This window comes from Etheostoma cragini, chromosome 2, assembly GCF_013103735.1.
Source record: "Etheostoma cragini isolate CJK2018 chromosome 2, CSU_Ecrag_1.0, whole genome shotgun sequence".
NCBI lineage: Eukaryota > Metazoa > Chordata > Actinopteri > Perciformes > Percidae > Etheostoma > Etheostoma cragini.
The window spans coordinates 29,035,778-29,048,667 of NC_048408.1; the positions used below are offsets into that span (position 1 = coordinate 29,035,778).

Below are 12,890 nucleotides of genomic sequence, written 5' to 3' on the forward strand. Positions count from 1 at the left end.
CGTTTGAAAGCCATGATGTCTCTCTCTCATGGGGGGGGGGGCAAGTTCTCTGGGTGGGCAAAGCAGGGAAAGGGGAGGTAACGATGCCCCTTATGACCTCATAAGGGGAAAGATTCTAGATCGGCGCGTGTCAGCTTTAATTTTCTCAGAGCAGGCAGAGTAGGATACCCAGGATTACATCTACCTCCATTTCTAGCCATTAGGGGGCCATAGGCAGGCTGGGGGAACGCATGTTAATGTTAATAAAAAAAAAATGTAATTCATAAAGTGACATTTTCATGCCATGGGACCTTTGTGCCAAGGTACCTGTAGGAGTGAACAATTTTGATGTTTTTTATTATGTCGATATATATATATAAATAATGCCTACTTTGGGTGTGTCCTTAATCCGCCTAAAATCAAAGATTAACTCCTCGCTTTTTTACACATTAAGATCCTGGACGTTCTCATCACACCATTCAATAAAAGCAGTTGGTCAGAGTATAACTCTTTAACAAGAGACAGAAGAGCAGTGTCATAAGATAACATTGCATTATAACTGTCCTCCTGAGATGCACCTGGCTGTGCACATTGTAAAAAGCAAAGGTAACAGGACACAACCTTGTGTTGAACCTGTACATGAAAGCCTAATACTGGAAATCTGTTCATGCACTCGAACCCGTTGCACTCAAACCTGTTGCATTCAAACCTGTTGCACCCCCCATAACACACCTGTGTTACGAATGTGTTTTTATCTTGTGAAGCAGTAGAAGAACGCAAGGTCAGAAAGTTTAACTAGGATTTTTTAGAAGAAGAAATGACTTATTGTTCATAAACAAGCTGAAGTAAAAATAGAATAAAAAAACAAAGATCAAATTTGAATCATTTGATGTGCAGCCAAAATTAGCTGCTTTTTTTTTATTTCTCACTCTACATGTATTTATTGTCCAGTGGTAGTTGTAGTGAGTATAGTGTAATGTCTTCCCACCCAGCATTAGATTCACCTGTCCCAGAGCTATGTGTCCCAGAGCAACAACCACACAGGTTTTTTCTGGCTCATTTCCTGTAGTTTCCGTAAGGTCAACGTCTGCTGCAGTGTCATCCGACGTAGCATTATAGCTTCAGGGGCAGGCTCACCACATCCCTGAAAGAATGTAGTTTAAATTAGCTTTTGTTTCATAACTTTCTCAATCATTCACATATGTTAATTTCAAACTTGCGCAGAGAATGACTGCCAAGCAGTTGTGTTGTTGTTTATAGGCGACTCGGCAACACAGACGAGGTGAATTTATGAACGTAAGTGTGAAAGTTCTTGCACAAAACAATTATTGTCATGTAACAGTATCTTTTGTAAGGGACCGTTTGGTATTTATGGAATGAACCATCAGAGGGAAAAAGGTGAGGGTCATGTATTTTTATTCTTCGTTGAGGGGAGAGTCGTGTCTTTTTTGACTGAAGACCCCAAAACTCTAGTCCCTTACATAAATATGAACAGTCCCTAAATGGGTTTGCTCAAATCCTGGACCTTTCCTAGTGGGTATACTCCGTTTACCTGCGTATCACGTAGGCTGCACCACTGTCATTGTCTGGGGTGTATTTTTACCCCAACCCTAAACTGTTAATCATTGAGTACAAAGGCACAGTGTTTAGCCAAACCTATGACATAAGTATAATTTCAATTACAGCATAGATTCAAAAGTTTCGAAAAAAACGTTACAAATAATTTAAGTGAAATTGTGCTTTTTGTTTGGTTAAGACCCTTCGTGTCCGGACGGTTCAGGGTCAGCAGTACCAGTGCCAGTCCGGGGTGAAGTTCCATGGAGATTTGGAGCAAAGATTCCTCATGGTGGACTGCAAAACAGTGGTGTATGGAACATACAGGTGAGTTAGTCCTACCTTTACCCTTTTTTTACACGTCATCATTGAATCCCTTTGCTCTTTGGGGAGGTCATTGAGGAACTTTCTCCAGCTGGTTTTGGTGTTAGGCGGTTTTCTCTGCTTCTTTCCAGGATGATGTTGTTCTGCCTCATCAGACTTTCTCTAGCTTTCCCTGGGTCTTCCTGGATTTTCTTTCTTCCCACTTGTGTGTTAAGGCCTGTCTGGTCATGCTAACGGGTGTATTCCTTTTCGCATGCATTCCTGTACAATTAAATTATTCAATCAACTTTATTGTCATTGCACACCAAGTCAAATATAGAGCAACGCAATGTAGTTAGTGTCTAACCAGAAGGGCCACAGTGTTAATAAACAGAATGCAAGGTATGAATGATATATGATTATATGGATATGTGTCTATATGATGTACAGGCTATGACTTGGGTAATACAGAATGAATAACTATACTGTATGTATTGGGGTGCAAATTGTGAGTGTTGGAAGGCTTAGACAGTATGTACTGCAATTATACAATATGTACAGTAATGCCCAAGGAATGATTTACAGTGCATTTCAAGTAAGTGTTCAGTCCAGTGGTGTGGGGGGTGGGGGGGTTGGTGTGTATGTGTGGGGTGTGTCAGTGGGACAAACCTAAATCCAGCACCCTATTGATCACTTAGACCCCATTTACATTGTGTATATAAACTTGTGACCAGTTTCTGGATGTCCTATCTTGAAAGAAAAACCCTCATCAGCCAGGTGTGTATCTGAGCAGTGTGACCTAGAACTGCAAATATTAATCAATTCTTTGATTAATTGCATACTATTAAACCAATCGCCAACCACTTTGAAAATCGATTAATCGTTTTGGGCATTTATTTTAGTAGAAAACGTGAACATTCTGCTTCTTAAATGTTAATATGTTCTAGTTTCTTCTCTCCTGACAGTAAACTGAATGTATTTCAGTTGTGGACAAAGACATTTGAAGCCGTCATCTTGAAACACTAGTCGACATCTTTCACCATTTTGGGATATTTTATAGACCAAAAATCAAATCAATTAATTGAGAAAATAATCAACAAATGAATCTTTTTTATTTTCAGCCTTAGTGTGACCCCATTTTTAGGAAATCTGCTAACTTTGTGTCTTCCTGCAAGCTCCAGCAATCTTGGCAAAGGCTACAAATAGTAATAGAAGAGAGTCAGTAGCAAATCTCCATCCTACATATCAAAAATGCATTTCCAAATAGATAATGGCATCCATTGCATCGCTAATTTTGTTGACAAGCCTGCTAGCCCTGCCTAATAACTGGTATTGAGATCTGACCACAATGTGGGCTGAATCATCATAACAAATGCTTTGTAATATGTCGCCATTTTCTTTTTCAGCTATACATGGGCGTTTGAGAAGATCAACCTCAGCATGGTCCTGGTGATCACGGGTCAGCTGGTTGGCTCTTATGACGAGGAGTTTCGAAGACTGTACGCTCGTTCCTCATTTCCTGTAGTTCTGTCCAGGGAGAAGCCATCTGTCCTGTACCTACGAGACACTGTGGGCCTGCAGAGCCCAAATTCCAGCCAGGTTTTCCTCCATCAAATTCAAAAGACACCCAAAGTTATGCCTGACATGAGGATTACTCAGGATGACAGGATTAACAATGCCGCCATAATGACCAGGGGCCTGAGCGTGCAGGACAGACTGCATCAATCTCACTGTTTGGACATGGGGAATCTGGTGCGGGGACACAGCTATGGCGGAGAACTGCAGAATTTGAACTCCATAAGTCGTCTGCGGATGGGGACCAAGAACGTCGGAGTCCCCTTCGCTCCCGAGAACACAGGATCTAAAGTGAGGGGGGGTGGCGACTCGCTGCTAACAAACAGGATGTCTCACCAACACATTAGGCACCAGACTCGCTATGGAGCGGACCAAAATATGATACCGTTCAACTCTGAAACCTCCCTCAACAGGTGGAAGATAGACACATACTTTAATGACAGCAACATGCCTCTAGATGCCTCATGCGATGCATTATCCCCAATGGCATCTCCGTATAGTAGCCACACAGGCTTGAACGAGCATCAGTCACAGCTGATTCACAACAGGTCGAGGGACATAAAGTCCAGGATGGAGGAACTGAGGCAGAAGAGGCTCAGTCTGCAGGAGTACAGTAATCTCAAGCAGAGCCAAGAGTCCTTGAGGTCTCTGTATATGACTGTGGAAAGACCTAAATTTGTGTCTCTGTTAAGAGGTATGGACAAGCGGCACAGTGCGGCAGAATTAGAGCCAAAGACAGTCAAAGGTTGCAGCCTGGAAGCAGCCAACCCCAGAGACGGTGAGTCAAATAAGGGAGGCAACAAAAGAGAGCAACCTTTCACTGATGGACACCGCTCTGCCTCTCACTTCAACGTCACAATGGCTCAAGATCGAAAGACAACGCAGACGTACGACTGGCACGAGCCTCTTTCCAGGACAACCTCGGCTGCCGAATTAGAGATGAAACTAAAGGATCCATTGCTCAAGCTCTCTCATTTGCAGCCCAGTGGTCTCCAACACCCAAGAGCGATGGAGTCTTTGATTGAGATCCCTGAAGAGAAAGAGGGTTCACGTGTCAACAGTTCGGACTCAGCTGCATTTAAAGATGAAAATGAGGAGATTCGCAAGGACAAGAAAGCTGTTCCAAAGGAGAGCACTGTGCAGTCCAGCGTATCTGCTGAATCACAGCGCCAGGATCAAGCCAGAGGAAGACGTGGTTCTGTAGGTAAGGCAGCCAACAGCTCAGGCTCACCTGCTCCAAGAGAAGGAATAAAATCAACACCTAATGAGACACAACCTGTCCCAAAAATCGTAAGCACTTCGACAGGACCTCAGCATGCCGCCAACGCTAAGAGTAGTCACATAGAAAAAGAGCCAACACAGCGCGAGGAACCGCCCCTTCAGAGGAAGAATTCCTTGAGAAAGAAAGTATACTTGATGCTTTCCCCAGACGAAAAGAAAGCATCCAAAAAACATGAGAAGTCACTCCAAAGAAAGGCCTCGCTGAGATCTTCGCTAAATCCCTCAGGATCCAACCAACCCCTCAGATCAGCCCATTCACAGGCACCTGTGCCAGAGCAAACCACAGAGAAAGGTCAATTGCCGAGCATCACCAGGTCCCAGAGCTCTCTCGGTAGTCAACCCGAGACAGAGAAGCATAAATCTCCATTCCAAAGACTGTCTCCTCAGCGTTCAAGCAAAAAGAAGCCGAATCCAGCAGGAGAGCCGGACCGAGGCTCGAAGAACACTCTGGACGCCGAGGGAGCGACTGCCCATCACACCAAGAGAGAGAAAGTCTACAGTCGGTTTGAATATTATCTCAGCTCTGACAGTATTCCTCAGGATAAATCAATGACAGGGGCAAGCATGTTGCCTTCAGAAAAAGACAGAGGCTCTTCCCCGAACAATCATGACTCTGGCTATCCAACGTATGAGACACAAAGTGGCACAGACAACAAACTGGGAAGATTCATGCAGCGAGTAGGAAATCTAATCGGTAAGAACAAGTAGAGTTGTAGGAAAAGAGGAACCATGCTCAAGAATGAAGGCAGTAATCCATGTTCTGTTTATTGATGTGTTTTGGTTCCCATACAGAGACAAAGACGCCATATGTGGTCATCTCTGCAGTATGCTACGTTTTTTTCTTTTCATAGGATTGATAATGTACCTAAGATCTTATCAGGGAGGCAGCTGGGTCAATATGATAATACCTGGAAGTCAAGGTGTTTACAGATGAAGTTATAGCAGGGTGAATATGACACATAAAAATGTGTTATCAAGTGAGTTGAATCGTGTGGAAAGACATCTGTCTTTATATTGAAAGTGTTTGTTCTTTTTCAAAGTTTACTTAAAGGAAAAGTCTGGTGAGGCTTTTTAGTTTGGCAGGAAAAGACCAAAACCAACACTGAATGGAGTAAGGAATTACAAGTAGTTGTCCAGAGTCCTGTCCTGTAGGCTAAACCTGAGCTTTGATTAGTTATAGCCTGATAAAACATGAGATGATGATTATAGAATAGAATATAATAGATTAGAATGCCTTCATTGTCATTATACACAAGTACACAGTATCTGTGCAATGAGATTGAAGCAATCCCTTTACAGTGTTGACACAGAATTATCAAAAATATAAGATATAGAGAAAAAAGAGAGGAGGGGATGGGGGGACCTGGTGCACAGTCTACTTACTGTGATTAGTTTGGTGTTATGTACACTGTTATGTCTGTAGCCTACATTCATAATGGCTTTTGTAGTTTTTTTTAGCCATGTACAGTAGTCCTGCGAATTGATGAACAAATAGCTGCTATGCATAGCTAAGAAGAATGTTGAATTAAAAGAATAAAACATCCACCACTGACATGGAGTCTGGTGTCCCAGGACCTGATGAACATCCAGCAGGTACCGGAAGGAGTGGGGGGGGGAAGTACTGCTGCCTCACGAGACCCAAACCAAGCGTTTTGCAAAAATTAAAGAAGAAGTTTTGAGTTGGTTTTGGTCTTTTCAAGGATTTAAAAAAATATATAATATCGTCAACCTCATGGAATGTACTTATGTTTTGTCTAGTTTGTAAAATCTGGTTTTCTCTCTTTGTCTTTTGATGATTTTGACATGGCCACAAGAGTTCAGTGGCACTTGCGATGATTTTAACAAGTCACAAAGTCAACGTGACTCCCAGTTAATGACTTTACATGCGTCACCGTGAACAGGTTTCATTGGATCTTCTTCTACTAAAAATGTAGTTCCTTTGAAAACCGATCACAGGGAAGTCTGTTGAAGTATTGTCATTGTGCTGCTTGTGTATGTTGTGTATATTTAGTTTTTAAATGCAGATGGCAGCACTATCAAAATTTCATTCACCTCCATTGATTTGGTGTTGCAGCAGAACATTCAGAGACAGATATCTCAAAGTCTGGGCACATAAACCTGAAACTATCTGCATGGATATGTGTAAGTCAGCACCATATGTATTTTGAAGAGAGGGAAGATGTGTCCTTGTATCCCTAATCAAGGTATATTCTAGCTGCTATGGAGCCTTTGATAAAATCAGCAGATAATATATTAAAATAAAACCTTTCCGGGGTTTTTAAGGGCTTCTTGTCCATGTCTTTGAATGTTTGGACATCTACAAATCTGACAAAACTGAGCAAACTTCATCTGCGGAGGAAGATCACAATCCAAAGCTCCAGAACAGCAACTGATTGGACCTTGAAGGGAGATTGTTTGAAAGTGTTTTTTTGTAAAATGAGTGAACCGACACGTTTTCTATCTATTTATGTGTTTTTTTCCCAGTGACATGAAATTGTGGATTGCAGGTTTTTACATCTGGAATATAAACTGTAAATAAAAGCATACATGTGAAACAATGCTTACGTATGAAAAACTACTTTTTTTTTAGGATTTCACTTTGTCTTGTCTTCTTTGCGAAGAGATGGAAGGCCTTGATAAAATAAAATGTAGGGGTAACCCTTCTCTCAGACTACAGGAAAAACAACTCAAAGTCAGCAGTCACACTAGTGGCCCCAATACGTTGTAATGTTCATTAAACAACTAATTAGGATTAGGGTTACAGCATATTTTAGCTTTCCTCTCTGGCATACTTACTCATTGTTCAGGCTACTTTCTCTTTTATGATATTATTATTATTATTTGTACTTGTGTTAACACTTATCAAAGCAACAGCTGCACCTGTATTGTTATTAAAAGTAATTTAAAGATACATACACAAAACAAAATTGCATAAAAATGCTTTGCATATTGAGGATTTATACCTTTATTTTGGAAAATATTTGAAGAAAAAAATCTGTATAATAATAAGGTATCAACATTATATATAAAATAAAAAGCTATTCAAGTTGTTTTCATGCTTTTATTTGTGTAGCAGGAAGAAGTTCCACATTTTACAAAATGGAGGTCTTTCTAGATGAAGTACTCCAGGCACTTGTTCCTCTCGTCATCCAGTTCTTGGGTCTCAATCTCAAACTTTTTCATAGCGATGAAGTACTGAACAAACGGCTCTCCGAGGGTGCCGCAGATGACGTGATCCTCCCCCAAGGCCTCCAGAGCGTCGTCGAGCTTCACGGGAACGGCAAACTCCTTCTGCTGACTGGGGGCTTTGTTCAGAGCAGTCTCCACGTTCAGGTTTCGTTTGATGCCGTCCAGTCCCGCAGCCACCGTAGCAGCCAGCACAATGTAAGGATTGGCCATGGCCGAGCCCAGTTTGTTGTCAATGTGTGTCTCCCTTCCGCCATGACACTTGATGTTGAAGGAGCTGCTGTTATCGTTGAAGCCACATGTAGCATATAGCATTCGCTTGGGGTCTTTGATCATCTTGGCAATGTGGCTCCGGCAGCCGAGGCCGGGCGACATCAGGCAGCTCAGGGCAGCAGAGTGGGTGAGCAGCCCCGCCAGCCATTTCCTGCCGATCTCGGATAGCTCGCCCGCCCTCTCCCCGATATGGAAGAGGCTACGTCGCCCATTAGCATCCCACAAGCTGTGGGAAAGCACCCCAGCATTGTACAGCCCATCGTCAGTAAAGAAGCTGGCAATGTAGCTGTGTTTACGAGCCATCTCTTTGATGCCGGTGCGCAAGGTGAAGGCGCTATCTGCCGCCGCAATCCCAAACTCTGGCCGCAGGTTGATTTCCATCTGGCCGGGGCCGCTTGCGGAGGCGATGCTGTCGATGTCTGCGCCCATGCAGTACATGCTGTCCACCAGCTGCTGGAAGAAGGGCAGGTCGTGGTTGCCGAGCAGGGTGGTGGCCGGGAACAGGAGCGTCTTTGGTCCGATGCGGTCCGGCGCCCCGAGGACGCAGCATTCATAGGTGAAGGATGAGTGCAGGGAGAATCCAAGGCTTTGAAGCTGCCCGAGGAGCTGCTTAGCGATGAGGCGAGGGGAAGTGCGAAGAGGGCTTCCTGTCACAGTGCAGGGGTCACAGATGACCCGGGCTGTCTGCTCGGCCCAAGGTAAGACCCTGAAGGTAGAAAGATCAGGGATCAGGAGGACATCACTGCTGAAGTTGGCGGTGTTGGCGTTGTCCACTTCGTTGCTCTTGGGGCTCAGGGTCAGCTCTAAGTAGCTTCTCGGCATCTGTACCCCATATACTGCTTTCTCCTGTGGAGGCAACATTAACATTGAATTGATAGTTCTACATTTTGGGAAATATACTACTTTCTTTTTTAGAGTTCAATGAGAAGATCAATACCACTTTAATGTCTGTGTGTTAACCCTCATGATGTCCTTGGGTCAAATTGTCCCAGTTACCTATGTAAATGTTTTTTTTAATTACCCAAACTAACATGATTGATTCCAAACAACGCTCTTTGGCAAGTACACATCTCTACTTTCATTAATTTTGGGGTGTGTTATTCAATTTCATAGCATTTGAAAAAAAAAAAATGCAGATGGTTTTAAAATAGTATTGAGTAAAAGTTGACATATTCCAGTCTGTGATTATCATCAACATCCATTCCAGAAAAGACTGTACAAAGTCCAAAAAACCGCTACAGTAACAAACTACCAACAACTCTAAAGCTCATTTTAGATCAACATACATTAACACATAATATAGATAGATAGATAGATAGATAGATAGATAGATAGATAGATAGATAGATGGATGGATGTGGTCATTACGTGGAAGAAGCGGACAGGCACCATCTTGGACCTGGACACCCCGTGGAGGTCTGTGGCCTCAAAGCGAACAAAGTTGATGTCTTCTCTGGCGATCTGCTGCTTGATCTGCTCCATGGCTGATATGAATATCTGATTCCCAAAGATCTCGATGGCCTTGTGTCCGTTATCTGTGGAAAAGAGTTTGAAATAAAAAAAAGCACAAATAAATCTGCCTGGCTAATATTAGCCGTTTGCAGACATATCGGTATCTGTGTCAACCACCGATAAAAAATTACAAATTGCAGTGCAGTACAGAGTTTGTCCACCAGAGAGCACTGACCAGTTGGTTTTTCAGGGCAGAGAAAACTGAATTCCATTGAAAACCTGTTAACATCGGCAAATAAACCATTGATCCAAGTTGTTCCAATTGAAAACTAACAGTGATGAGATCAGATATGAAAAGAGAATCTTCTGCTGAAATGCCAAGTTTATTTTACTAAACTGACAAATCAATTGGCAGTTGTTAAAAAGACTACAAACAAAAGCTAAATTAGGTTAAAGAGGTCAATATCCATCCATTATCAAGTCCAAGTCAAGTCCAAGTTAAAACAGGTACTAGAATTAGAGATAGCCAAGATTTAAAAAGAAGACATGACTCCAGATGGAGGCACGACTGTTTGTCCTCACAGAGCTGAAACTATCTCCTCTCTATTCACTCTATTTGCTAGATGTTGATGTTGTTAGAGAAGATGTGTCCTAATTTATTTCAGGGATTAAGTTGTCTTTCAAACCAAAACTTCACCAACCTGTATGAATAGCTCCAGTCTCTCCCCAGGAGTGTCCGCCTGCGTATGTGTGAGCCCTAACTCCAGGCTTCCTATTTGTGTTGGCGTCAGACGTGAATGCGCTGGATGAATCCACACCGGAAGGCTGCTGAATAGATGTGCTATCTCTGGACGGGGGCCCCCTTCTGGAAGCGTCAGACTGGGGTTTGAAGGTGCTGAACACCCTGTTGGGGTGTCCATCGTCCTGCCGTCCGTCGGGTCTTTCACCACCATGGAGGTACGTGTAAGGACTCCCTGGCCTCCCATCATCTAGTCCCCGGATGCTATGCAGATGGCTGTCCCTCAGGATGGTCTTCAGCTCCTCCATGCTCCGCCGGGGGACGCCCATCTCATGGTGGGACACCCTGGTTTGAGAGGACGCATCTGTGGTCCAATCCTCACTGAAGGAAGGTTTGTTCATCCCGGGATCATCAACTCGCTCTGGGTGTCTGTGAGGCAGGGGGCCGATGGAGATCACAGTGGGCGGGTCTGGGGGTAAAGGGGTGCTGGTGGGAGAATGGACGATGGATGGACCTCCTCTTCCGCTGCCCCAGTCCACCGGAGGTACATGTCTCCCAGTCACCCTCACTCCCTTCCTGTTGCTCAGGCTCAGCCGTGTGCCGTCTATTTGGTCTTTGCTTCTACTCTGGGCCTCCTGGAAAACACACAATGGGTCTGGTAAGAAATGATCAAGGTTGAGTCATAGGTGAATCATTGATTAGTTGCTTGGTAAATTGTTAAAAAATGTCAATCAGTGTTTCCCAAAGTCCAAGATGACGTTCTCATATGTCTTGTTTTGTCCAAAACTGAAAGATATTCAGTTTACGGTCACAGAGGAGAGAAGAAACTACAACATATTCACATTTGAGAAGCTAGAATGAGAGCTTTAACTTTTCTTTCTAAGAAAAAAAGGACTCAAACTGATTGATTGTCAAAATAGTTGGCAATCAATTGAACAGTTGACATCTAATCGATTAATCTTTGCAACGCTAATCAAGTTTATATGAAGATTTATGGCTCAAAGACAAAGTCAAATGACAGCAATGCATCTGAAGCCAAAGCCGCTGTCTCCATTCACACCTTTGTGCTGAAAATACAAATGAAAAGATTAGACGTGGAGTTGTTACCTTGAAACCTTCAGAGTCATTCATTTCTTAGTTTGGACTATTTCATTAACTGGAATATGATTTGCCTGTGAAGGAAGAGCTTCACTCGCACGTACATTTTTATAGACAATTGGCACAATGGTGACGGATTGGAAAATTCTTTTTGCCCCCCGACACCCACGGGAGTCCGGCTGGAAACTGGCAGCCGCCGGCCGCTGGTGGACACTGAGCTGCTGCTGCTGCTTTGAGCTCATTGGCTGTCGGTTGAGGACAATTCAGAGTTGCTTTTGTGTCGTTGCAGAGTGAAACTGCAGCGCTAAGCGGCTCTGCTTGTGTTTCCAGAAAGATATGGGGAGCAAAAGTTTTTATTCCAGAGAGATGAAAACAAATGAGGACCAGACAATGGCTGCTGTTAGTGATGGTCTGTGCATTAACCAGCTGCTGTCTGAGGGAAATCCCCCTGTCAATCAACAGGGTTTTGTTAAGAGGAGACACTACAGGCGAAAAGGGAAAATATTAAATAGACATCACTATGAAACTTCATGCAGGCTCTCATGGCAGTTAGTGACATGGTCACGCTATTTTGAATCCATTGATCTGTGTACACGGACACGTATATGCTGGTTTTTTTTGTGGTAGTGAGCACAAATTTTAATCTTATGTACTGAATTTCAATTTCTCCTTTTTTTGTGGTGCTCAGCATCTAACAACTCTGGGGGACGCCCCAAAACAACGGGACGCCCAACAACAACAGGACGCCCGACAACGCCGGGACGGTTAGGTTTAGGAAAAGAACAACGGGGAAATGACACGGTACACGTGGAAGATGCCCCCCCCCACCTTTTATAAATTACATATACATAATGACAGAAGTTGCATTGGTAATTGGTCGCAGCGGGGTCTGTTAGCAGTTAGCTCGCTTGTTAGCCGCTGAACCGTAGCGGCGTGCAGGCAGAGCGAGCAGCCGCCAGACTAACCTAGTGATCCAGACTAACCTAGTGATCCAGACTAACCTATTGATCCAGACTAACATTTGAACGTGCACACGTTCCACCAAAACAAGTTCCTTTCCGAGGCGATTTTTTAGCAGCGGCACCGTGGCTCCGTCTGGCGCTTAGCACCGCCCAGGACGTGATTGGTTTGAAGAAATGCCGATAAACCTGAGCATGTTCTTCACCCACCCAGGAATGCTGTGTGGACTAGCGAGACCCTCCTCCAAGGTCTGGTAAAGTGAGACTAAATGCAAAACAATTCAACAGCATCACTGACTGCAGCCTCCAAAGTGATTTCTATGAACGCCATGGCTATCAGAGTGATGATCTGTGACTCAGCATTAATGATGCAGTAAATAGACACTGATGACATGAAATGTCCTGGTAAAGTGAACTTAATTAGGACTAAATCACCTCAGAAATCGGCATCTTCTCAGCATCAACTTTAATGTGCTGGTTAATGATATATG

General features: G+C 43.5%; 2 protein-coding genes across 8 annotated transcripts in view; one reads left to right on the plus strand and one right to left on the minus strand.

Moving 5' to 3' along the window:
• LOC117961759 (M-protein, striated muscle-like) overlaps positions 1 to 6,025 on the plus strand; it is a 60,099-nt gene extending 54,074 nt beyond the window's left edge. For all 7 annotated transcript variants that reach the window (XM_034900683.1, XM_034900644.1, XM_034900662.1 and 4 more), the window contains 2 exons: positions 1,736 to 1,860; positions 3,243 to 6,025. In XM_034900683.1, the coding sequence (XP_034756574.1) occupies positions 1,736 to 1,860; positions 3,243 to 5,400 (2,283 nt within the window). In that variant the 3' untranslated portion in view covers positions 5,401 to 6,025. The remainder of the gene's footprint in view (positions 1 to 1,735; positions 1,861 to 3,242) is intronic.
• Positions 6,026 to 7,733: 1,708 nt separating this feature from the next.
• Positions 7,734 to 11,701, minus strand: lgsn (lengsin, lens protein with glutamine synthetase domain). Its single transcript, XM_034900928.1, has 4 exons — positions 11,450 to 11,701; positions 10,305 to 10,977; positions 9,520 to 9,686; positions 7,734 to 8,997 (listed from the first exon to the last, which is right to left on the minus strand). Exons 1-4 carry the CDS (start codon positions 11,471 to 11,473, stop codon positions 7,804 to 7,806), a joined length of 2,058 nt encoding a protein of 685 aa, XP_034756819.1. The 5' UTR covers positions 11,474 to 11,701; the 3' UTR covers positions 7,734 to 7,803.
• Between the last annotated feature and the right edge of the window lie 1,189 nt (positions 11,702 to 12,890).

Coding starts and splice junctions, on each gene's coding strand:
- lgsn (XM_034900928.1), bottom strand. CDS start 11,473: ATGAATGACTCTGAAGGTTTCAAG. Junction 9,687..10,304: donor GACTGGAGCTATTCATACAG/GTTGGTGAAGTT, acceptor TCTTTTCCACAG/ATAACGGACACAAGGCCATC. Junction 8,998..9,519: donor TGCCTGTCCGCTTCTTCCAC/GTAATGACCACA, acceptor TTGCCTCCACAG/GAGAAAGCAGTATATGGGGT.